At 40.7% G+C, this 27682-nt stretch overlaps 1 protein-coding gene across 1 annotated transcript in view; it reads left to right on the top strand.

The window, feature by feature from the left end:
- LOC129707799 (lysine-specific demethylase RSBN1L-like) overlaps window positions 1-27682 on the top strand; it is a 44360-nt gene that overhangs the window by 15643 nt on the left and 1035 nt on the right. Inside the window, exons 2-7 of the mRNA XM_055653131.1 lie at window positions 1789-2420; window positions 14705-14842; window positions 16751-16893; window positions 20857-21024; window positions 26654-26762; window positions 27470-27682. The exon at window positions 27470-27682 is cut by the window's right edge and continues 1035 nt beyond it. Of these exons, the coding sequence (XP_055509106.1) occupies window positions 1789-2420; window positions 14705-14842; window positions 16751-16893; window positions 20857-21024; window positions 26654-26762; window positions 27470-27682 (1403 nt within the window). The remainder of the gene's footprint in view (window positions 1-1788; window positions 2421-14704; window positions 14843-16750; window positions 16894-20856; window positions 21025-26653; window positions 26763-27469) is intronic.

Here is a 27682-nt window from a genome sequence, read left to right as displayed (position 1 = left end):
GCGATGGCATAGGTGACGTTTCGGGTCGAGTCCCTTCTTCAGACTGATGTGGGGGGGAAAAAAGAAAGGCAGAGACAGTAGGCTATGGGAGAGCTAGGATCCTTCCAAGTGAGACAGTTTTACATGCAACTCCATCTTCTGCATCTGTTGTTCCCAATGTGGGCACCTGTACATTGGTGAGGGAAAGCGTAGATTCGGCAACCATTTCGCAAAACACTTGCACTCGATCCACCAAGTCCTACTGTATCTCCCAGATGCTAACCATTTTTTATTCATCTCTTACATTTGAACCTTTACTGTATTTCAAAGTATTCCTTAAAATCTTGCATGCTTCTAGATAATGTATAGTTGCAGAGAATCACAATACCAGGTGTGTTTAAATTATTGCTTAATGTTTTTCATGGTTTAGTACTTTCTCACTCATTCAACCAGCCGATGCTGCCTGGCCTGATGAGTACTTCTAGCAGCTTGTTTCTTTGCTCAATATTACAGCATCTGCAGTCTCTTGTGTCTCCCCTCTAGTTCTTGTGTTCTGCTCAATTGTAGTGTCGCAACCAATGACATTTTTCAATACCCATAAAGCCTTGAAGCCGTGTCTGGCTAACATTGCTTTCTATTGATTTGTCAACATGGTATAGTTTTGCTTAAGTATTAATTATTGCTGCCTGGGATTTGTATTGTATCACAAGACTACAATTTCTCCCTATTTTAAATATAATTTTTCCTTGAATGTCCACCTTTGCCACAGTGTTTAATTTTGAGGGTGGGGGGAAGCAACACATCTGTATTTTATCACTCCGAATAGTAAGCATTTTGATGTTGCTGTCCTCTAAACTGCTTTACATACACTCTTTAGATTCTTTACTATAGAATATTTGAATGAATGAAGGGTATTACATTCTTTGCCCAGAAAGGCTGGTGATTTGATTCTCATCAAGTGGTCTGAAATGTGTGGTGGAGATAGGAAAGGGGGTTCTCATCTCAATGCACATGAAATGGCATGGTAATCATGCTTTGTTTACCAGAGAAAGTGAATTTTATTTTTCTGTGGAGTTGCATTGCAATCATTAATACAGATGTTATTAAAATCTAATTTTGTTTTCCTTTGCATTGTCTTTATAAACATTAATCTAAAAGGTCATGTAACACTTCCATTGGTGATGAATTAATAGGAGCCAGGTTTCTTGTTGCATTGACCAAACTAGTTATGTCAAATGTAAGGGAATACATTGTGCTTAATTCTCTGGATAATGTCACCTCAGACTACTCCTGTGCAATTCTTTGCCACTGGTTCAAAAGCTTTGGTAGTGCCTTGTTCTCTGGTTGATACTGGCATTCCTGGTCGGATGTAAATAAATAGGAGAGCACAATTGATTAGAAGTTAAAACTCCTCAAAAAGAACCACAAATGAAATATATTTGGTTATCTTGAACTATTTACTCAGTAAGTTAGACACAAAATGCTGGAGTGACTCAGCAGGACAGTAGCATCTCTGGATAGAAGGAATTGGTGAAGTTTCGGGTCTCGGCCCGAAATGTCATCCATTCCTTCTATCCAGAGATGCTGCTGTCCCGCTGAGTTACTCCAGCATTTTGTGTCTATCGTCGGTGTAAACCAGCATCTGCAGTCCCTTCCTACATATTTCCTCTGTAACCCTGATTGAAATTAAAACCTCTCTAAGGAAATGTGTAAAATAGGCTGCCATTTATGAACCTGAGATTTTACATTTAAGATGGCATTACAAATTTGTTGAAGCTATAGATATTTTTTTGTTTCATTCACTTGCAGGTAATGGAGAAAAAAGAAAACTTAGCACTGAAGAATTTCAGTTTAAAAAAATTAAGAAGAAAAAGAAAAAGAAACACAAGGAAAGTGAAAAACGAAAACAGCCCAAAATGTGCAGCAAATCCATACAAACAGTTTGTTCGGAGCTAATGTCAGAAATCAAAGAAAAGCAGTTGACTTCAATACAAGATGTGAAAAAGTTAACCATTCTATACCCAGATGATAGATTGCCTGAATGTCTGTCTGTGGAAAGTGGTCACCTTTCACCCAACATGTACAGCAACTCTAATGTTGAAAACCAAGGTTCAAGGCTAAATCTGTTGGAATTCAGAAGGTTTATCCACATAGAAGACCAGCCTAATGGAGGAGCTTCAGTGGTGCATGCCTATATGGATGAGCTCTCATCGTTATCTCCTGTGGAGATGGAGAGATTTTCAGATGAATTTGTGAATCTGACATTTAGTGAGAATAATTCTGCAGCCTATTATGTAATGGGCATTGTTCATGGAGCTGCTGCATACTTGCCCGATTTCCTTGAGTACTTTGCCTATAGCTTTCCAACTGCACCAGTGAAGATAGAGATCTTGGGAAAGAAGGATATAGAGACAACTACCATTTCAAACTTCAATGCTCAGGTAGGGTGTGTGATTTAGAATTTAATATACTTAATGACACTTGAGGAAAGAGTGGCAGTGTTTTCTATTGGAAGCTACAACCGCTGTAACCCTTTTCACCATTGGTATTGATGGTGATTGGTGAGTTATTGAAATAAACCTGAGTGCAAACCTTTTGGATAGGTCAGCCAGATATTTAGTCATGACTCTTCCCTTCCTTTATCTCTCCAGCTCTCTCTCGTGGATAGGCTTGGCACAAACATCCATTGGAAACTCGGGGACTTTATCAATTGCCTTGACTATGCTTCCATTGAATAGTCTCTGTCTCCATTGCACTTGCTCTAATAATGGGACTTTCTGCGCAGATTCAGTCCTAAAATGTGGCTTCCCATCTGGCATAGTGTAAGGGGTTCTTGACCACATTTTATCTATTTATCCACGTCTCTGCTCTTACCCCCTCCTCTTGGGCAGCAAAACAGTATTTGTGATCCTTCCCTTCTCCCTGCCAGCCTTCTTATTCAATTAATAAGCTTTCGTAATTTTAGTCAACTCTCACAAAATTCCGCCGCAAGGCATGCATCCCTTCCTTCTCTTTCCTCACCCCCCCCCCTTCAGCATTTTGAAGGGATCACTCCCTTTGCAACTCGCGTTTTCCCTTCAATTCTTACGAACCTCAACCCCCATCTTGCAGTATTTTCCCATGCAGCCACAGGATTTGAAAGACCATTCCCTTCACCTCTTCCCATCTCATCGCCAAGGACACGAAACGGTGACAAGCTACGATTCACATGCACTTGTTCCACAATGAGATCTTCTACACTGATCAATTGCATTGTGGAGCATCGTGATCAGTTTACGAGTAACCCTGTTCTCTTATTTAAATGTCCATGCCGATATGACCTATCAATCTGTACTCTCGTACTCTCTTACAAGGTTTATTAACACATGCTTCAGGAACAGCACCTCATCTTTCATATGAACACATTGCAAAATTCTGGACAGGGCATCTAATTCTCCAGTTTTGGATACCACACTGTTTCTGTCTGTAACTCAGTTTATTTCTGTTTGGTCAGTTCGGTCAGTCATCCATCTGTGCATTTTATTGACATGGTTTTTTTCTCTCAATCAGTGTGGCCTGCTGAGCATGTTAAACAGCCCCATATATTTGTCGTTGTGCTATCAGAGATGTTCAGTTTATTCTTCCTATTCCCTTTCACCCTCTTCCCTCGTCTTTTCTGGAACTGAAAGCTAACTTGTTTTCTCTTTTCCCCCATTTTTGACAAAAAGTCAGATCTGAAAGTTAACTCTGTTCTTACATAGTACTTGATCTGCTGAATGTTTCTGGGTTTTCTATTTTTATTTCCGTTAGATAGACCTCGGCTGAAAAAAGTAGCTACAACTCCAGTGACACATGTCTGGAAGTTGTAATCTAAGTTCGTGCATAACTTATTATAACACCCTGGGAATATTTTTATAATAGTGATGATTATAAATATGAAATATAATTCTCCCTATCCACTGTCCCCACATCTGGCTACCTATCGACTTAGGAATTACCACAAATTTTGATAAAGTATACAATGATGAACCAGTCATTGTCAGTAAATGTGGTGATCATATCACCACTTGTCAAATTGGTCCCTGATTTATGCTGCTCTAACAGAGAACCACCATAATTTGTACAGCTGGGACTTATGGTTTCGAAAATAATCACTGCTTTTAAGTTTCACTGGAAGTGTTTATTTTGATTAATATCATAAGCTTTTAATTATGTAACAATTTAAATCTGATAATTAATGTTGTATTTAAAACATTGTGTTGTGGTTTATTGGATACAAAGGCAATACAGATATTTCCACACAGCCTATGCAGATATTTCCAAGAGGCAAACAAAAAAAAACGTTGTTATTTTTGCTAATTGTGTCGTGCATCTGGTTCTGCCCTGCAGGGTGCTAGTTTTTCTTAGAAGTCTGAGAAACATAGAAAATAGGTGCAGGAGTAGGCAATTCGACCCTTTGAGCCAGCGACCGCCATTCAATATAATCATGGCTGATCATCCAAAATCAGTACCCCGTTCCTGCTTTCTCCTCATGTCCCTTGATTCTGTTAGCCCTCAGAGTTATATCTAAAGGGGCTGTCCCACTAGGGTGACCTAATCCGCGAGTTAAGATGAGTGTCTTTGACCTTCAAGCTCTAGGGCATGCGCACACCCACCCCCACCTCCACACACACTCTCACACACTCACACTCTCACACACACACACACCGCGAAAGCGGGGGAGCACTGTCTGCGCGATGAAGAGGAAGGTACACGGCTGCCACAGTGTAAGGTGAGTCCTTTACAGAGCGCGAGAAGGTGGGGGGGGGAGAAGAAGTGGAAAACCTTTTAAGAAGTATAATAAAGTTTATCGGGCATTTAACCTACCGGTAAGTTTTCCTGGGTCTTGAAAACTCCAATGAGCCAATCAAAATGCCCGGTCAGCGAAGGAGATTGCCTACGGCTGCCCTCGACTGCCTGTAACTAAAAAGCGACCCCACTCCACTGCACTACGTGTCAAAAAGAACCATGCTGTCCAATATTTAATCGCAGAAAAATTTTCAACATTCTGATACATTTTCCACGACCTAGCTGAGGCCATGAGTAGTCGGGAACTTCCCTCGAGCATGAAGGAGAGTTCCAGTGATATCATAGGACCACGTGTCGACCATGCTGCAAGTTTGAAGGTCAAAGACACTCTTCTAAACTCGCAGATTAGATCGCCCAAGTGGGGCAGCCCCTTAACTCTCACTTGTAAACATCCTGTGAATTGGCTTCCACTGCTTTCTGTGGCAGAGAATTCCACAGATTCACAACTCTGGGTGAAAAAGTTTTTCCTCACCCCAGTCCTAAGGCCTACCTCTTATTCATAAACTGTGACCCCTGGTTCTGGACTCCCCCAACATTGGGAACATTTTTCCTGCATGTAGCCTGTCCAATCCATTAAGAATTTTATATGTTCCTATAAAATCCCGTCTCATCCTAAATTTCAGTGATTATAAGCCCAGTCGACCCATTCTTTCAACATATGTCAGACCCACCATCCTGGGAATTAACCTTGTGAACCTACACTGCGCTCCTTCAATAGCAATAATGTCCTTCCTCAAATTAGAAGACTAAAACTGCACACTATATTCCAGGTGTGGTCTCGCCAGGGCCCTGTATAACTGCAGTATGACCTCCTTGCTCCTATACTCAAATCCTCTCGCTATGAAGGCCAACATGCCATTTGCTTTCTTCACTGCCTGCTGTACCCGCATGCTTACTTTCAGTGACTGATGTACAAGGACACCCAGGTCTCGTTGCACCTCCCCTTTTCCTAATCTGACACCATTCAGATAATAATGTGGATTGGTGGGTAGCTAATGTTATCCCACTTTTTAAGAAAGGCGGGAGAGAGAAAACGGGGAATTATAGACCAGTTAGCCTGACATCGGTGGTGGGGAAGATGCTGGTCAATCATGAAAGATGAAATACCGGCACATTTGTCAATGCCTACTATGTTCTGTTGTGCTGAAGTAAAGCAAGAATTTCATTGTCCTATCAGGGACACATGACAATAAACTCTTGAATCTTGAATCATTTGGATAGCAGTAACAGGATCCCAAGTCAGCATGGATTTACGAAGGGGAAATCATGCTTGACTAATCTTCTGGAATTCTTTGAGGATGTAACTAGGAAAATGGACAAGGGGGCGCCAGTGGATGTAATGTACCTGGACTTTCAGAAAGCATTTGATAAGGTGCCACATAAGAGATTAGTGGGCAAAATTAGGGCACATGGCATTGGGGGTAGAGTGCTGACATGGATAGAAAATTGGTTGGCAGACAGGAAACAAAGAGTAGTGATTAATGGGTCCCTTTCAGAATGGCAGGCAGTGACTAGTGGGGTAACGCAAGGCTCGGTGCTGGGACCGCAGCTATTTACAATATACATCAATGATTTAGCTGAAGGGATTCAAAGTAACATTAGCAAATTTGCAGATGACACAAAGCTGGTTGGCAGTGTGAACTGTGAGGAGGGTGCGATGAGAATGCAGGGTGACTTGGACAGGTTGGGTGAGTGGGCAGATGCATGGCAGGTGCAGTTTAATGTGGATAAATGTGAGGTTATTCACTTTGGTAGCAAAAACAGGAAGGCAGATTACTATCTAAATGGTGTCAAGTTGGGAAATGGGGAAGTACAACGGGATCTGGGGGTCCTTGTTTATTAGTCGATGAAAGTAAGCATGCAGGTACAGCAGGTAGTGAAGAAAGCGAATGGCATGTTGGCCTTCATAAGAAGAGTTGAATATAGGAGCAAAGAGGTCCTTCAGTTGTACAGAGCTCTAGTGAGACCACACCTGGAGTATTGTGTGCAGTTTTGGTCCCCTAATTTGAGGAAGGACATTCTCGCTATTGAGGGAGTGCAGCGCAGGTTCACAAGGTTAATTCCCGGGAATGGCGGGAGTGTCATATGCTGAGAGAATGGAGCGGCTGGGATTGTATTCTCTGGAATTTAGAAGGATGGGAGGGGATCTCATTGAAACGTATAAGATTATTAATGGGTTGGACACTCTAGAGGCAGGAAACGATGTTGGGGGAAGTCCAGAACCAGGGGCCGCAATTTAAGAATAAGGGGTAAGGCATTTAGAGCGGAGATGAGGAAACACTTTTTCACACAAAGTGTTGTGAGTCTGTGGAATTCTCTGCCTCAGACGGTGGTGGAGGCCGGTTCTCTGGATACTTTCAAGAGAGAGTTTGATGGGGCTCTTAAAGATAGCGGAGTCAGGGGATATGGGGAGAAGGCAGGAACGTGGTACTGATTGTGGATGATCAGCCATGATCACATTGAATGGCGGTGCTGGCTCAAAGGGCCGAATGGCCTACTCCTGCACCTATTCACTATTGTCTATAATGTGTAATCTTGTTCTTGCCACCAAATTGAATAACCTCACAGTGGACCCATTAATTCCTGCACTTTGCTTCCTGTCTGCCAACCAGTTATCTATCCATGTCAATACCCTACCCCCAATACCATGTGCTTTAATCTTGCAAACTAATCTCTTGTGTGGGATCTTGTCAAAGGCTTATTGAAAATCCAGATACACCCCATCTGCTGGTTCTCCCTTATCTATTCTACTTGTTACATCCACAAAAACTCCAGAAGATTAGTCAAGCATGATTTCCCCTTCATAAATCCATTGACTTTGTCCAAAAAAAAACTGTACAATGTATACTGTTTTACAAGTTAATGTATTGATCCGAAATAATTCAACAATATTGGAAAATCTAACTAATAGTTAACGCAAGTGATATGTTGGAAAATGCATATTTTAAGTTGTGAATTATGTTTATAAGATGTAAAAATGCACATTTTAAAAGCTATTGTATCTTCCAGCTTTGGGATTTTTAGCACGCAAAGGCACTATTAATGGGCTGTTGCAAGAGTTTAACCTCAAAGTAAAAGGTGTTTGCATAACTTGTAATTTAATCTAGTTTATTAGTCTATTTTCACTAATTGATTTTGAAGCTCTTGTGGTAACGGCTTTTTTGATGGCGATGAATTCAACATGTTTTTAGGATGAGCAGTTTTTAACCATATCAACAACATTGTGTTATTTTGGAAGATGATTAACAAATGTTGTTTGTCATAGTGATGCCATCTACTGACTACTCAGTTGTGCTTGTAAAATTTAGTATGCTTATTATCGTTTATCCAGCATCTTCATTGATTAAATTCAATTTGGACAAGAAGATGATAATCTTGAGTATTTCACTTTCAGCACAATAATATGTTACAGGAGGGAATGTGGGTACTTTGAGTGATAAGCTGGGTGAATGGAACACATTATGTTTGTTTCTGATCGGTTGACTTATGCAACGTTTAAATAATGGAGCAAGCAGATGGAACGCATAAAATCCATTAATTCAGCACCAGGGAATTTCCAAATTCTTGGCTGTTATTCCTATCAATACTTCAAAACACTTTCAATTCACCTCCAATGCACAAACTTCCATAGTGATGAAGTGCTTCGATAAGTTGATTATGATCCATATCAACTTACTTAATAAGGTTCTGGACCCACTAAGATTCACCTATTGCAACAACAGATTAACATAAGGTGCAATCTTGCTGGTTCTCCACTCAGCACTGGACATGGTGAATAACAAGAAAACAAGTCAGACTGTTATTCCTCTCCTGCAGCCTGACGTTCACTACCATGTTCCCCTCTAAACTTATCATCAAACTTTGAACTGGGTCTCGATTCATCTCTATGCAATTGAATCTCCATCAGTACAAATTGGCACATCCTCACTGATCATCAGCATGGGCATCTCAAGTCTGAGTGCCCAGTCCTCGGTTCAACACTTTCTGTACCCAATATTGTGCAGCCAGACACTGCTCACTTGCCATCTTTCAAGTTCACAATAATACTATGGTTGGACAAATGAAGGGTGATGATGAGGGTGCAGGAAGGCAATTGATGATCTGATTGTGTCAGAACAATTATCCCGCTCCCAACAGGAAGGGAAAGTTGAGGATCCACAGACGGGACTGTGGTGGGGAGTGTAAACCGCTTACATTCACCTCTGAATGTCATCTCTGAAGATCTGTCGAGAGCCTAGTACATTAATGCAATTGCAAAGAAAGTTCATCAATGCCTCTACTGTGTTTAGAAGATTAAGAACATTTGGTATGTTGCAAAATAGTCCCTCAAACTTCTATAGGTGTACTTTATAGAGCAGAGTAGTTTCATCATGGCCAGATTCAATAAACCAAATGTTCAAGGCCAAAAGAGGCTGCAGAAAGTTTGAATATTGTCGGGTCCATAACCGGTATTGACCTCCCCACCATTGAAGGGATCTACGGAAAATGCCGCCTCAAAAAGACAGATAAAATCAAAGACCCGCACCATGCCTTCCGGAGGTACCGCGGAGAAGCCGAGGCCGGAGCCTCGCGGCCCGGAACCTCGCCAGTCGGTGGAGCCTCGCAGGTTGACGAAGCCCGCGGCCATCGGTGCCTGGGTCGACGGAGCCCACGGCTGGACCCTGGGTTGGCACCACTGAGGCGTCCAGAGAGGACCCGGCAGCGTTAGTGGAGGGGTCGCCGAACGATGGACGAGGACAGACAGGTGGAGTGAGGAAGCCATTGCCGAGGGAAGGAACAATGGAGGGACCGGGGGGGGGGGGGGGGGGGGGGGGGGGGGGGGGGGGGGGGGAGAGAGAGGGGGGAGGAGAGAAGGGTGGAAGAACAAAAGATAAGATATGTAAGCAAATAATTTCACTGTGACTTGTGATGTTACATGTGACAAAGCACATGTTCAATTCAATTTTCTGCCCACGCTCTCCTCTCATCAAGAAGATAATACAGGAAGGAGCCTTGGGTTCAAGAACAACTAGAACCACCATGCACAATCCTACCTCAGCACAGAACAACTATGGGCTTTGTATAAGGTTGCACTATACTTCTGCTTGCAGTATTGTAGTCATTTTTCCTAGTGTACTGATAATTTATTGTATTCTTGTATAGCTGTTTGTTGCATTAATGTGCGTGTTATGCATTGTTCAGTTCTTGGTGTATATGGCAACTAAACACTATATTCAAGATTTGAGATATTCCTGTGAACTCAGTAAGTTAGTGTGGGGAAACCCTCATAAAGCTTCAGGTAAACATGGGAAACAGCACCCTGTGAACTTCAAGGGAGCACAGGAACAGCACTAGTGAGCCAGTTGTCCAACCTTCTGGATTATCAAATAGTCTCATAGCTGTTTATTGGATCTTTTAATGTTATTCGGAATTAAAGCGACAGATCTGTAGGTATTGCTGCAGGCTGATGACAGAAAAATCCTGTTGCTTAGCAGCAATAAACTGGAATGTTAGTGCAATTCTCATAATACAATGTCGGTAACATTGTTTACTTCCTCAATGACTAGTCTCCTTGCATTGATGAATGCAGTTGCTTGCAATCCCTACTGATGTGTTGAATTTAGTACGTGTACAACTATTTTCTGAGCATGTAGGTTAAGTTGGGGGAAAAAGGATATCTAAAGATTGAGTTTTGTACATGTAAAATAAGAATGGTAGGTTTAGGGATTACTGAAGTCATGTAGAGATAAATTAAAAAATGGCTCGGATGAAAGATGTCAATGTAGTGCTACAACATTGTGGCTGTAATAATGTAGTTGTCAGTAGTAATTCTTGGGTTTGGGTTTCATCTATGCAAACCTCTCAAAAATAATTAGAAAAGGAGGAAAAACTTGGCAATCTAATTTGTCCCCTACATTAAGGCAGGTGCTAGATTTTTAAAATGGCCGCTATTTAAATGAATAACTGCCAATTTTTGCATGCAGCTTAACTCGTTTTTGCTTGTTTGATCAATTTCCAACAGAGCAGGCGCTAAAGAGAGCTTAAATACAGCATTGTTAGCAGAACTATCACAGATGTATTTAATCACAGAATAGCTGACATTGGATGACTCCAGCGTAAACTGTTTTACAGAATTGTCCAACTATTTATTGCATTAAAAAATCTTCATGTGATGCAGCCTATCTATAAATGTCGCACATTCCCTATCATGCCTTGATTAGCTTATCAAAAGTTGAATTAAAAAAATGTATAAGCCAATGTGTGGTTCTCAAAGAAAGTAACATGCTGATTCATTTATTGTATGAAAAGTCACGTGAAAGAAAGGAGTAAATCTTCTGTTCCTACTTTAATCTGGTGCAAGTAAGAGCAAGAGGGATTCTAATGAATTAAATGAAAATTATATAAATCTCCTCCCCTCTGCCTGCAGTCCGCCCTTTCACCCTTTTTTATTTTTATTTTTTGTCCTGTTAAAAAATATGTTTGTTGGACGTCTTCTTTTATGTGGTGGAGGGAGGGGAAGGGGGAAACTTTATTTCCTAGTCCCTACCTGGTCGAAGAGGCGGCTTCCCTCCGAGCTGTTTCTTCGGCCCTTCCTCGTGGCCTACCATCGGGACTGGAGTGGCGTCTTCTGTCGGGACTGGCCAGAACCCCAGCGTCGGTGGCCGCACAGCACTGAAACACCGTCACGGAGCGGGCGATGCCTTACCGGGTCGCCGTACGGTAAGCTCCGGAATGCTGACCGCCAACTCCAACATCGAGGAGCCGCGGTCTGCGGAGCGTCCAGCCGCAGGCGGCGCTGGATTTAAAACACTGCGGAGCCTGGGATCTCTCGCTGAGATCACCAGAGTCAGAGCTCCGACCAGTGCGGCCTGTGGATATCAGGAGCCACGGTCTCCAGGGAGGGAGCGGCCGTTCCAGACACTCGAAGCTGCTGAGGAGTGTTTCTCCCGACGCCGGAGCGTCATCATCCGGCAAGAGGGCCTGAAAACATCGGACAGGCTGCGGAGGCCACAAATAGGCCCCGACCGTGGGTGATCACAGAGGAAGAGGACTGAACTTTCTAGTGTCTTTCCTCACAGTGGAAAATTTTGATTCTGCTGTGGGGGGGACGTTCATGTTAAATTCTATTATGTGTTGTGTCATTTTTCTTTTTTTGTAATTTTTCTATGGATGTACGGAAACCTAATTATTTCTTCTATGTAAAGCACTTTGGTTTCAACGCAAGTTGATTTAAACGTGCTATATAAATAAAATTTACTTACTTACTCTCCAATTAGCATGAATATGCAGTAAGAAATAATTGTGAAGCTATATACACTTGCTATTGCAATGGTACAAACCTAATGGAAATTTGGACAGAAGACACGGATGCAGTTAAAGGAGTGACTGGATTACTATGTTTCATTGATTACATGTTCCTTTCCCAGGCAGTATTGTTTTTCAGAGTTATCCAAAGTAATCAGCTGAGAAGAATTGTATTAAAAAGAACTTCATGTATTTATCAATTGTTATTGGTTGAAGAAAAATCCTGCAAACATTAATCTTTATTGCCAGTGTGAGTTTTCAATAATATATTAAATCTCGGTTATTTTTTACAACCTCAGACCAGAAAATATAAATATGTGATGGCGGGACTGTCATATCCTGAGAGAATGGAGCAGCTGGGCTTGTACACTCTGGAGTTTAGAAGGCCTCCGAATCTCGGAGGTCGGGCCGCCAGCAGCAGCAGCGCTCCACCACCACCGCTCCACCAGCTCCAGACTCGGCCAGCTCCGCGACGGTGAGGTGAGTCGTCGGCACCAGTCCCCGGTCTTCTCCTGTTGGAGGCCGAGGGAATCTCATAGAAACATATAAGATTGTTAAGGGCTTGGACACGCTAGAGACAGGAAACATGTTCCCGATCTTGGGGGAGTCCAGAACCAGGGGCCACAGTTTAAGAATAAGGAGTAAGCCATTCAAGATTCAAGATTCAATTTAATTGTCATTTGGACCCCTTGAGGTCTAATTGATATTTACACCTAAGAACTTGAAGCTTTCAACCATTTCCACTACAGCACCATTGATACAGACCGGGATGTGCAGTCCACCCATCTTCCTGAAGTCAACTAAAAGATTATACTTATTTGAGAGATCTGAAGATTATTTCTTTTGGGCAATTCTAATTCATAAATTATGCCACCAAAATATATCATGTAACTTCTTCCTAAAGTTGTGCTTTTAAACGTCCAGTCCTATCCTGATGCAGTAGTTTGTTATATTTATAATCTTTATAATTTATAAACTAAGACTGAAGTAAGATATTGGACGACCTAAAGATTGAAGCGCTAAACTACTTTGTGCTCATTGCCAATCAAGTGTTTAATTTTGGATGTAGCAAAACAGAACAATTAAATTATTTAATACAGCAGCAGAATAGATTTGTCAACACAGTACTCAATAGATAACAGAATAAACACACAAAAAAAATAATTATATTAAAAAATCCAATATAGTGCAAAACAAAACAAAGCCCAAAGTCACTGGTGCAACCAAGATGAAGTTTAGTTGGAGTTTGTAGGCCCATTCTTAGTCATGTGTGTGACCAAAAATGTGAACAATTGTGGAATACATCTCTTCTAATTCTGAAAGTATTACAGGTATATTGTTTTGTACTGTATATATGATTCATTTTTTTCAAAATTTATCATGTGAAGTTTTTATGTTATGCTGACAATGTTTAGGGTTAGAGATCAAATATGACTGGTCACGTGTGTGACCTCACACGGACGCATTTTTTTCATGACTCAGTCTTATCTTACAAACTCTGAATTTTAAAAAGCTAGAATGTTCATACCTTTAGCAGACATGCATTATAGTTCTGTAGGTAGGAAAATAGCAATGAATAAGATTAATATTTTACAATAATTTTTAATGTATTACTTTGTGTGATGACATGTGGTCACGTGTGTGAAATTTTGCTTCACTTTCCAAAGAATGGCCCTGTAGTGTTTTATAGCCTGATGGTTGTTGGGAAGAAGCTGTTCCCGAACCTGGATGTCATGGGTTTTTCAATTCCCATACCTTCTTCCCGATGGCAGGAGTGAAATGAGAACGTGTCCAGGGTGATGTGGGTCCTTGATGATACTGGCTGCCTTTTTGAGGCAGCGCCTCTTATAGATCCTTTCGTTGGTGGGAAGGTCGGAACCCGTGATGGACCTGGCAGTGTCCACTAGTCTTTGTAATCTATTCGACAGTTTATAAACATAAGAAAATTGGTGTTGTCCAGAAGACGATAAAGATTTTTGGCGAAATTCATGAAAGCTAAGTGTTTTTCATCAAGATGAACTCTACTTCTGTCCATTGTTCTTTCGCTTCCCCTATTTTACTCTGTACCTGATTTAACATTGAATTCAACCATTGTAACAAAATATTTCTTAGTCCTTGGGCTATTAATTTTCCAATTCTTCAATTTGGTCATAAAGATGTTCAGTTGCATACTATTTATTCAAACCCCACTTGCCTGGCTTCTATTGTGTCATTATCAGAATATCTATTCAATAACTTGCCACATCTGTTTTAAAACTTTGTCATCTAAAATCCAATTAAGAGCATATAAATTGGATGCTGCCAAATCAAATGATGCCCCTTTATCTCTTCTAAGATATATGGCAGAGTATCCAACGTAGTGTTATTTTGTTGTTGTTTTATAAATGAGTGTTATTTTATAATAGTTGGGGTATGCTTTCAATAGTAACAGAAAAACTGCATCTGGTCATAATGTGAATATCAAATAGAAAAGCTCTAATTTTTGCTGCAGTTCGCATGATTGAAAAAATGTATTTCATTTCTATATATTTTTTGGTTGTACGCAATGTCATATCTGATGACATGGCATGATTGCACATTTGATTAACATTAACATTTTTTAAATCTGAAATAGGTGAAGCGTACATATTCGCATGGTACTTACAGGGCTGGTCCAATGCGACAGATCAGTTTGGTAGGAGCTGTGGATGAAGAAGTTGGGGACTATTTTCCAGAGTTTTTGGACAGATTGGAAGAGTCTCCTTTTTTACAAGCAAGTATTTTTTAATTTATTGTTATGTACAAATATCATCAACTGTGGAACATTTGAAAATAGGAGCAGGAGGACGCTATTTGGCCCTTCAAGTCAGCCCCTCTATTCAATGTTTTCATTGCTGATATGCCAAGGCCTTGTCTGTTTTGTACTATTTCTCTATGACCCTCAATTCCCTGATCTTTTCAAAATATATTGACTTCCATTAAAGACCCCCTTTAATCTAACTTCTACAATCCTCTATTCTAGCAAATGCTAGAAATTCACCCTCTTCTGCAAGAGACAGTTCCTGCAAAGTTCAGTTTTAAATAAACTTGTAACTATGTCCTCTGGTTAGAGTTTTCCCCTCTGATGGGAACATTAATGGAAACAAATGCCATCCGCCCTGTTGAGCCCTATTTGGATTTAATTCTATTATTCTCCAAAAAATATAGATGTTGTTTCTTTAACGATTTATGGTAGGTTGATTCTCTTATCCCAGAAAGGAACCAGATACATTTATTGGACTGCATCCAATGCCAGTATTTGCTTTCTTAAATCAGAGGACCAAAACTATCTACAGTCCTCTAGCTGTAGCCTCACTTGTGTAAATGTACAATTGCAACAATGCCATATTCCAAACCCTCTTACAATAAAGACAATTTCCCATCCCAACCACTTACTTGAACTAGTTGGCATTTTTTTGCGATTCATGCACATAATGTTTGGGACTACTATCGTTATTAATTTTCCTATCAGTAGTCATAATAATTGAAAACAGTTTTTATTGAACAATGGGAAATGAAAAATAACACAAAGCTAATCCACATCTATTACGAACCTGTTTAAATATCACTAATGTGGTCCAACTAATTTCTGTAATTGGTTATATTTCTATTAATGCAAAATCAATTGGAACATCGATAACTGGAAATACTTGCTTGGATATTTAAATTTGAATCAATGTCTGTCTAACATATTAATTTTTGAACAATGTAATAATGGGATCTAATTTCTAAAGGCAGGATTAAACTATAGGAGCATTGTTTGTCAATGCAATAATATCCAAAATTATAATAATACTGATCTAGCGCTCAAAGATCTGGCAGCTTCCATGGTCTTGCATAATTTTAATCTGTAGAACAAATATGTAAAAAATGATTCTAACTAAGATTTAAAATTAACTACGATCTACAAATCTGCAGCTAATTAACCTATCAGTGCAACATTTGCAATTTGAGCCACAAGTGTTTCCATTTAGCTGAAACTGCAGATAGCAGACAGTTCTTAAAATCTGTATGTAACCGAGGGAATGTCCACACATAAAAAGAACAGTTCTCCTACTTGGAAGGAGATGATTGCTGGTGTTTCAACCTTTACAAGCATGGTTTTAAAAGAAAATGCAAAAGCCCCAAATGGTTGAGTTTAAATGTCCTAAACGGGTATTAGTTTAAATTATAATGCATTCATAGCAATTACTTTGATTAAAAAAATCATTGCCCTTGTTTTGAAGTACCATTTTTGTACTAAGTATATATTTTTCCTTTGGCCTGAATTCTTCTATAGCGGTCCTATACAAGAATGGCACAGAAAAATAGCATGTGAACAAAATGGCTAATTAAACCATTTCAGGTGGTTGATTTGATCATTTAGATTTATCCCTCTATAGTTAATTACCTTTGTATTTGATAACTAATTACATTTGTATCTGAAGTTAATACACATTTTATTTGTTAATTTTTGTAATTCTAACTAAAATATTTTTAGTGTGTATAATATATATATAGATAGATAGATATAGATAGATATAGATAGATATAGATAGACATAGATAGACATAGATAGATATATATATATATATATATATATATATAGAGAGAGAGAGAGAGAGAGACCGTAAAATAATGGCATATTTTTTTCTGTCAATAGCGAACATTACCATGGGGATCATTTTCTAGTCTCAAACTTAAGTGCCGTAAAGAAAGTGATGATGGTCCTATAATGTGGGTTCGTCCAGGAGAGCAGGTGATCCCTATAGCAGACATGCCAAAATCACCTTTTAAACGACGGCGGTGAGTTCAATGTCTTAATTTGTTTTGTTAACCAGGGCTGTAATTTTGCATTCCAGGTGATAAGCATCCACAAGTCACTTGCAGTCACTTTTACTTGCTTACTTGTCATGGGAATAAGATCTGCAAAAAGCTCTGCTGGAGAGAGAAAATCAGAGTTAATATTTTGGGTAAATGAACTATCATCAGAAATCTAATTGCTGGACTTCAGTATTTAAATGTGTGAGTGCCAAAGGGTGCTGTTAGTTTCATAGTAGTTGTAGCAAATTTTGATCGTTTCCTCATATTTGCGTATTCCATTTGAATAGTGGTTATTTTCATTACCTGTTGGTTTTTGCTTGTCTGTCGCTACTTTTCAAATAATTTCTCACTAATGTATTGAGGGAATTTTCTGTTGCCCAGTCACATATGGTCTGGTCAAATGCTTTTCTTCCATCGTGGTGTTATGCTGTGAAACCAGATCTAGTTCATTGGTGAGGCACAGACCAGTGCAGGGCCTCCCCCTTTATGCAATGCTGTCGAGGTACTGTGCCAGAGGCCAAGGGTCAGACCTGACCTTGTATGCAGTCCATGGATTCTCTGTGTTTTTCCTGTAACCACTTGAGAGTCCTCGAGGTGCTCCAGTTTCTTCCCACAGATGTGTAGGTTGGTAGATTGGCCACTGTAAATTGTCCCTTGTGTATGGGTGAGCAGTATAGGAGGAGTTTATAATATGGAGAGAATAAAAAACAGAATAATCTTGGATCAATGTACATGGGTGATTGAAAGTGGATGCAAATCTGGTGGGCAAAGGGTTTTTTCTGAGCTGTAAGTCGATATTATATAGCTTTGAGTGTTAGTGAACCTCTGGCTTATAGCTTGCAAACCTGCTACTTGAATTGATGTTTTGTATATCTTTTATTGTAGGGATGTGGCCTTCACAGGCTAAGGCAGCATTTAGTTGCTGGTCTCTAGTTGCCCTTGACAAGGTGCTGCTGCCTTCTTAAACCAAATACACTCTGCAGTGCATCTGTGGACATGTCGAATCTTCTCAGGAGCCTAAGGAAGTAAATACGGACTAAATAGTTGCAGCCTTATAAAGGCCTGATTATGCTATAATCAAGCAGTTATGGGAGAGCCATCTGGAAAGAATGCATTGGAGACTTGCTCTGGTCCCAAGGAGTTAAATTATGCCTGCACAAACAGATTCAGATTCAAGATTCAGATTCAATTTTAATTGTCATTGTCAGTGTACAGTACAGAGACAACGAAATGCATTTAGCATCTCCCTGGAAGAGCGACATAGCAAACGATTTGAATAAATAATGATAAGTGTCCGGGGGGGGGGTGGTGATTGGCAGTCACTGAGGTACGTTGTTGAGTAGAGTGACAGCCGCCGGAAAGAAGCTGTTCCTCGACCTGCTGGTTCGGCAACGGAGAGACCTGTAGCGCCTCCCGGATGGTAGGAGGGTAAACAGTCCATGGTTGGGGTGAGAGCAGTCCTTGGCGATGCTGAGCACCCTCCGCAGACAGCGCTTGCTTTGGACAGACTCAATGGAGGGGAGTGAGGAACCGGTGATGCGTTGGGCAATTTTCACCACCCTCTGCAATGCCTTCCGGTCGGAGACAGAGCAGTTGCCATACCATACTGTGATGCAGTTGGTAAGGATGCTCTCGATGGTGCAGCGGTAGAAGTTCACCAGGATCTGAGGAGACAGATGGACCTTCTTCAGTCTCCTCAGGAAGAAGAGACGCTGATGAGCCTTCTTGATCAGAGTAGAGGTATTGTGGGTCCAAGAGAGGTCATCGGAGATGTTGACTCCCAGGAACCTGAAGCTAGAAACACGTTCCACCTCCGTCCCGTTGATGTGGATTGGGGTGTGCGTGCCGCCTCTGGACTTCCTGAAGTCTACAATGAGCTCCCTGGTCCAGAGCTCCTTGAACCAGAGTTCTTAAGCGATATAGGCCAAAGGCAGTTACAGCGTGCAAATAGTTCCCCATAATGCTTTTTTTTTGTATTTAAAAAAAACATTTTTGCCTTGATGAATGCATTACTTCATTCAGGTATTTACAAAATAGATAGAAACAATTTTAAACAATTTTAAACAGAGTTAATACTATCTGGAAGCTAAATGTTAATTTGGTTTGATTAAAAAGTATTGCATAAAAAAACTATTGACAGTAATGGGCTTTGTAGAACCCGGCTGGGATATCTGAAACTTGGGTTCATGGTTAAAAATTTAGAACAAGTCTTTTCAGGAGTGAAGTTGGGAAACACTCCACGTGTAAAATCTAGTATACTCTTGGTATTCTTCCATGAATAGCAATAGATGCTAGTTAATGTGTTAATTTTAAATTTGAGTTTAATAGCTTTGTGTTAACCAGAGTTCTTAAGCGATATAGGCCAAAGGCAGTTACAGCGTGCAAATAGTTCCCCATAATGCTTTTTTTTTGTATTTAAAAAAAAACATTTTTGCCTTGATGAATGCATTACTTCATTCAGGTATTTACAAAATAGATAGAAACAATTTTAAACAATAACAGACCCTGTAGTTTGCAGGTAGACAAAAAGCTGGAGAAATTCAGCGGGTGAGGCAGCATCTATGGAGCGAAGAAATAGGCGACGTTTCGGGTTGAGACCCGAGTATTGCATGTATATTTCCTGAAGGATGTTCCATAAGTGCGAGTCCTAGTCCTGAAAACTGAGGTTTTGAATATTGTGCACAAACAGTATTACATCAGTTTTTGCTAAATATTTTTTGCTTGTTTATGGAAGTTGGTGGATCCAGTGATGGATGCTACAGCACAGCTGAGTTAATTAAAATGTTAAAATGATTTTGTACCCAGCTCAGAATCCCTATAGCCCTGCATTTAAATAATTTAACTGTGCTAATTGCTCAATTGGTTGTGTTGTGGACTTTGTTTTTGTTGATTTTAAACAGTGCTTCAAGATAAGATCAAAATTGATTTCAAGATCTTATTGATCTTGCCTTTGCAGTCACATGAGATCACATGATGCACTGATATTCTTGTGATGTTGCATGTTATATGCTAGTGTTTTTGAAGTAATGTTCTTAAGGAGAATTACCCAAACGTCGCTTTGCTAAGATTAACCATTCAATTGAGAAGTCTGAAAAGAATCAGTCTTAAGGATTCTGACCTGAAACGTTGCCTATCCATATCATCCAGTTACTCCAGTACTATTTATGTAAACTGGCATCTGCAGTTCCTTGTGTCTCCATTTTACTACCCCACTGTGAAATCTCTTCAAAGTATGCTTGAATGTTTCTGAAGAAGCGTGTTGACCTGCAATGTCATCTATCCACGTCCACTTGAGATGCTGCCTGACCTGCTGAGAGTATTCCAACATTTTTCTGTTTTTCTATAGGCCAGCTCTTGCAGTTCCTTATTTCTCTTAGTTTAGTTATTCAGTCGATGTGTGCTTCTATTGCAATAAAATTCCGATCTTCCCTTAAGCGATTAGGCACCACATTCCGTACACTTCAGGGTTTCTACATAAATTGTAGCCACATGTACTTAATGATGTAAAAATTACATTTTGCCCACCGAGAGAATCTAATCCATTTTTTTTAAAGCAGTACCAGTATCATTTATTTTTCTAACCCTTGCAAGTGATTTATGTGCAAGTCTTCAAAATAAGGATTATGTAAAAATATATTTTCAAATATAGCAATGTGTTATTGCTATATTTATGGCAAATATTGCAAAATGACTAGGAATAGTACAGATTAATATATATTTATCAGTAGAACAAGGGGCAAGGCTAGAAAACGTACAGTCGGCAGATCAAATCACCTCTTTTGTTTTGTACTGTTATTTGAGTTTAGCACCAATTGTAACTCATTAGCATCCCAATTGTGTTGGTAAAATGCAGTTTCTTTGCAAATAACTAAGCCTGCTGATTGGGTAAATCTAAAATCTGAAAATTGGACAGATTTTGCATTTATATTTTTATCTATCCCATAGGACCACCAATGAAATAAAAAATTTACAGTATCTACCTCGTGCAAGTGAACCACGTGAAATGCTCTTTGAGGATAGGACTCGAGCCCATGCGGATCATATTGGACAAGGATTTGAGCGCCAGACTACAGCAGCTGTTGGAGTGTTGAAAGCTGTACAGTGTGGAGATTGGTATGTGAGTTGGCCACATTATTTGGCTGCACCATATGCTGTTAATTATGACAGTTAATAAAGTATGAAGAAAAGTCTATCAGTCTTTACTTGGATGGCAACACACACCTGAGGCTTTTATATCTATATCTAATAGTCAAACATTATTAACTTTGAGAAAATGTTAATTGTTATAGATAAAAACATTGGTAATAAACTAACTTACTTTGAAATTATGATTAGGAGGGATAATATTTTTTTACATGTATATCAAAGTTGGTCAGTAAATTATGTGAACAAACTTCATGCTGGCCATTCGGATGGTTATTTTTCTCATTTTATTTCAAGAGTCAAGAGAGTTTTATTGTTATGTGTTCCCGATAGGACAGTGACATTTTTACTTGCTGTAGCACAACAGAATATGTAAACATAATACAAAACTAAAGATAAAGGTTGTGTCTATAGACCATATATACACAATAAATAAACAGATTAACTCTTCCATTTTAACTATATGCTTTCAGAAAAATATAACACTTAATTGTTTTGTGACCTTGTCACTATTTAGTCAATGGCCTTTTTATCTTAAATGCAATTGGGGAAACTAATTTTTAGGAAACCAATTAGGAAACTAATATTTTCTTTGATTTTTGTTGTTTTGGGAGGAAAAGGTATACAGGTTATTTTTTTGTTGTCAAATATCCTTGCATAAAGGATAAGTTTTTTAATACATTTTTAATAGATTTAAAAATCTGGAGCCTTCAATGGGAGTGGTTGACCATAAAATGGGAGACATCAACATGATCATCGGGTGGCGCACGGCAGCCTCGCCAGCAGTCTGTTTGTCATTTCACCCTTTTTGGGGAATGGGGGAAACCGTTTCACAGTCACTTCCTGGTCGAAGATGCGTCTATTCTCCAAGTCGCAATTCCCCCCCCCCCCCATGGCCTACTATCTGGATTGGCGCGGCCTTTCCTGCCTGAGACCGACCAGAGCTTCAGCACCGGCGGAGCACTGAATTACCATCGCGGTGCGGGCGATGCCTTACCGGGGATCGCCGTGTTGAAGCTCCAGAGTGTTGGGCCTGCTGTTTAACATCGTGGAGCTGTGGTTTGCGGAACTTCTAGCCGCGGTCGGCGCTGACTTTAACATCACGGACTCCTGGGATTCTTTGCCGAGGGTCGTCAGTGTTTGAGCTTTGCCCAGCTCGGCCTGTGGACTTCGGGAGCCGCGGTCTCCGGTAAGAAGTGGCCGATTTGGAAACTCCAAGCCGCTGAGAGTGTTCTTCCGTTCCGACATCAGAGTTCCGATCATCTCGGCGAGAGGGCCTGAACATCAGGCCGCCGTACCGGCGACTGTGAAGGGCTCGAAGGCCATGACCATGGGTGAACAATGAGGAAGATGACTGAACTTTATTGCCTTCCCTCACAGTGGGAAATGTTGATTCCGCTGTGTGGGGATGTTCATGTTGAATTCAATCGTGTATCGTGTTCTTTTTGTTCCTATGCCTGTATGGTAACTCTGATCTCACTGCACCAATTGGTGCATGTGACAATAAATGTAACTTGAACTTGAAAAGTGATACCTGTGACGCATGTTTGAAATCTGATCTATGCTGAGAAGCAGGCATTTCAATAAGCGAGTTTGGTATTCCAAAAAATGCAAGGAATCATGGGATTTGTCAAAGGTCATTCATGATAAAGAAAAAGCGAGCGAAGCGCTGGCTGTATAAATTGTGTAAAAATTCTCATCTTTATTCATTTATGTGTAAAAATATATTTAATCTGAGGAACGGGGGTGCCAGGTAGTGGGAGAGGGGGCATCTTTGGAGAAAAGGAATAGGTGACGTTTCGGGTCGAGACCCTTCTCCAGAGATGTTGCCTGACCCGCTGAGTTACTGCGGCATTTTCTGTGTATCCCCGTTGATGATTGGTGCTCGGCTTTCGCCGGCACCGAGGGGGTTAACGGACGGCCATGGGATAAGGCGAGAGGTGCAGCTGACAGTCCCTGGTCCGTTGGGGAACGGGTTCCTCGGGAGTCGGAGCAGAGTTGAGCTGGAGTTAGCGCTACTTCTCCACGCTGGCTGTAAGCCTGGGGCCGCCACTGCTCCAGGCCGGTGTCCCGTCAGTCCAGGGCTGTCTGTTAACCCGGCGGGCCAGACAGAGTTGAGCTGGAGTTTGCGCTTCTTCTCAGCGCTGGCTATAAGCATGGGGGTGCCACTGCTCCGGGCTGGTGTCCCGTCAGTCCAGGGTTACCCCGGACATATCCGGCCACCCCCGGATAGGGATGGGACACTCGGGAGGGGATGGGGCCAGTCCAGTAGCAATTCAACCTCGCTTGCAGCGCCAGAGACCCGGGTTCGATCCTAATTACGGATGAAACGCAGGTCTGTATACATGTAGCAGCTTTGCTGCCAAGAATAATTATCTCTAGTGACCTATGACCTGGGCATGCGCAGTCGGAATACCGAGCTTGCGTATTGGATTCAACATCCCAAACTAATTTGTACTATGGATAGAAGAGATGCAATAAATGGCAGAATTTTTCAAGCTTAAAATTCAATTTCATACTCTTCATTCTAATGGTAAATTGAGCAGAACTTATGCATACATTATTTGTATTGTTCCACCACTCTGTATTCCTTATATTACTTTACAACACAGATGGAGGCTGTTCAGCCGTATATTCTGTGTTGGCACACAGAGCATTCCTATCATTCCATTCCGCTAATAATCAACCTGAAACCAATTCCTTCTATTTTCTTGCCCCAAATATCTTCCTGTAATCTAATATTTATAACTCTTTCCTCCCTCTCTCTCCCTCCCCACACATTCTATCACACACCTACACTAAGGACAATTTCCATTTGGCTGTTAATCTGCAAGTTTGACCGTGGGTGTTTGAGGAAATTTGAGTTTTGGGACAACCCATGTGGTGGCGGACAGAACTTCCAAATCCATGCAGACAGTGGCAGAGGTCAGTAGTGAACTCTGGTCACTGGAGCTGAACAGCAGCAGAATTAACTTCTATGAACAGCACAATGGCAATTTTTGTAAGTCCCAATAAAATATTCTGTTGAGTTTCGATTTGGTTAAACAGATGTATGCCAAGTCACACCAAATCCCATTCCCCCACTTTTTTTTTCCAATAGCTGTATGTCCCCATATTCCTGTCGACTCTGGAATTCATTATATACTGGGAGCTATTTACATTGGTCAATTAACCTATCACCACACACATCTTTAAGACGTGGTAGGAACTTAGGGCATCAAAGGGCATATCCACTTGGTCACGCTGACATCACTGGAAGTCATGATTGAACCTGGATCGTTGGAGTTGGGATAGCTGTGTCACTATAGTGATGTATTCTGCTGAATAAGGAAATGGTGCGAGGTTGGTTTTGCTTGTTTCATAAAGGCAATTCTGCTAAATGAGGAACCACTTAGACTGGGTATCAAAGCAGTAAAAGATAATTATGGATTTGTGGAGTAAGAATATTAAATTATGTTTATTATGTTGTGGCTATGTGAGGCATAAATGTTGTCTCTTTTCATTACCCACTTTTTCCTTGTGGCTTTAACGGTTTTCATTGTGAAAATACACGTTCTATTTAACATGTTTTCTGTTTCCCTGTTCTCCTTTATTAATGCTCCAGTCTGAATTTTTAAGGGACAGATGATTATATTTGCTACTCTCTTCCTTTGTTCATCCTTGTTGAAGTTTTTAGAATATTTAACTTAATGGTCTAGCATTGAGTTTTTTAAAATAATACTTTTAGAATATAGAAAGTTAGATGAACAAATATGTTGCATTCATACCTTGGAGTTTTTCTACATTGTTCGAACTCCATGAATAACATATCTACGTTAAACTATTTAAATGTTTGAAAATTTGCAGCACTATGTCCTGTGAAAGGAATTTGCGGCATGTCCTGTGAAAGGAATAACTAAAGGTTTCATTGTCAGACATGCAAATGTTTAGTGTAGAGAATATCTATGAGCCAGTGACGTGCGGTGAGGTCAATGGCTGGGGCGGCACTGGCTAGTATCAGTGGCCCGGCCCTCCCTGTATTGATACCTGCATCTCCCCGGGGAGAGTGAGGGGTGGAGCTGGGGCTGTGTGCGTGAAGCATGGCGACTGGAGGGGCGGGAGCGTTGCCCCGGGACCGCGAGGCAACGACCCACCTCCCCTTCCAATTCCCCCTCACACCCCCTTCCCCGTCTATCCCTTGCTTCCCCCTCCACCCCTCTACTCTCTCTCCACCCCTCTCTCCCCCCTCCACCCAGGGTAGATCTACACGGGCTGAGAGTACATTACTCCAGCGCGGGGCCCAATTGGGAGCTCTCAGCGGCCCAGAGCTTCCGAATCTGCCGCTACAATGAATCAACCTACCAGTCAGCGCCGCCCGCGGTGGAATCCAGTGCTGCACCGCCGCTGCTGAAGCTAGCTAGTGTGGAGGGAGAGTGAGGTAGCATCAATTACGTGGGCTGAGCCTACGTAATTGATGCTCGCTCTCCCTCCACTGGGCTCAAGACGCGCCCCCTCAGTGAGGCAGATGTGATCGCTGCCTCCCCTGGTGCTTTTTCATTGCAGTTTTATGACGAGACCAGCAAGCCTAAATTTAATATTTATACGTGAAATAAGCTGCCTGGACTATGGAAGGCGAGAACATGCAATGAAGGGGTTTACAAACATTACATTGGTGACATACAGAGAGATAGTAACAGGCACACGCTTATTGCCCGCGTTCCATCCAGTTTCTGAGGGGTTGCGCAATCAGAGGGGAGGCTCAGCTCGTCACTGCCTCACCTATCATCTCTCCCTGTATTTGCAGTGGAGCTGCACAAATTTGGCAATTTTGACTTATGTAAAAGAATATGTGTGTTATGATTGTGTTTATAATTTGTTTGGTTGTTTTGTTGTTTGTCTTTTGCACAAAAGTCCGCGAGCATTGCCACTTTCATTTCACTGCACATCTCGTATGTGTATGTGACAAATAAACTTGACTAGACTTGACTTGACTAAAAAATGATCAGATTCATATAGAAATGACATTTATAACAGATCAGTGGAAAAATCTTTATATTTTTTTTTTTTATTATTATTTTTCTTTACTTTTCTTATCAGCTATTTTCATTGGGAGTATGACAGGTGAGGCTCTGCCTCCCCTGACCACACGTCCGTGCTGTGAGCTCACTTAACTGTATTTTAAAGCACCTTTCTGCAGTTTGCAAAATATGAGATCAGCAAAGAGACTCCAGACCCATTTGAAATATAAATCTAGACACTTAGATGTAAGTCTAACAGGTTCGAAGAGATTAGGATAACCAAAAATATGTGAATTAAATGGTTGGTGGGTGCAAATGCCTGCTGAATGTATTTATTTTTTTTGAGTGATTTTTGAAGGGTATATTGGGACGGGCATTAATCTTCAGCAGTGTTAAGTCTCAGTCATTTATTTGATTTGATAAATGTCTGGCCATTATTTCACATGTGAGATCTTCCATGTTGCTACCGGTAATATTACATACTCAGCAAATGGAGAGTACAGGTACCAACTGACATTCAACTACTTGGCATCTTTCAAAATGAACAATTGCATTAGTGATGATTTTTGGCTCACTGAAACCTATTTCTTTTTTTTTTTCAGGTCTGATCAACCTCGTATAACCAAAGATGTGATTTGTTTTCATGCAGAAGACTTCTTAGAGGTAGTGCAGAGGTTGCAGTTAGATCTGCATGAGCCACCATTGTCTCAGGTAATTCGTTAGATAATCAAAATACATTTATAAATAATATTTACATTCCATTTTGGAGACATTTAAAATTTAATCAAAATGGTTATCGTTTGTTTGTTGTAGCAGATTCTGTTTTTGCTGTTCCCCACTGTTGTGGCTGCAAAGTGTAGAACCATTTAGGGTGGGAAGCTCTTGGGCCATTGAGACAATATTCAGTTCTTCTGGCTCGGGGAAGGAAATATCCTGCCAAACCCGATTTTTTTCTTTTTTTTTCCTTTTATTAAAAAAATAATCAAAGACCCTCTTGAAAATTGCATTTAAATGGATGGCGGGTTAAAAAGCTACAGGGCTGGAGCAGTGCATCTGAGGAGGAAAAACTTTGGGTTACATCTTTTAGTTAGTTTTGAACTTCATTTTTTTACTTGGACATTTATTGGATTATATTTTCTGATCGCAATACAGCAACTACTGTTTCCAGAAAGTAATTTATCATTATGAGATGAACTTCAACTAGTGGGCCAATCGAGAGCTGATGAAATTCAGGGAAAATGTACCAAAATTAAGAATTCTGTAATTATTTTTTAAGTGGGTTGAGGTTGAGAAAGATTTGACTTACCTCTGCTTTTGTATGCCAGAAAATATTGTAGTGATATATTTCCTGTGTACAATTTTAATTGTTGGACCTGTTTTCTCATTTTAATTCCTGGTCCTCGTTTTCTTATTTCTAGTGTGTTCAATGGGTAGATGATGCAAAACTCAACCAGATAAGAAGAGAGGGTATTCGGTATGCTCGAATTCAACTTTATGACAATGATGTGTATTTCATTCCACGGAATGTTGTACACCAATTCAAGACTGTCTCTGCAGTATGCAGCTTAGCTTGGCATGTACGGTTGAAACAATATCATCTAGATGGAGAGCCACTTGCTCAAGATTCTGCT

The sequence above is a fragment of the Leucoraja erinacea genome, chromosome 22, assembly GCF_028641065.1.
Source record: "Leucoraja erinacea ecotype New England chromosome 22, Leri_hhj_1, whole genome shotgun sequence".
In the NCBI taxonomy this organism is placed as follows: Eukaryota; Metazoa; Chordata; class Chondrichthyes; order Rajiformes; family Rajidae; genus Leucoraja; species Leucoraja erinaceus.
This window is presented reverse-complemented; position numbering and strand designations above follow the sequence as displayed.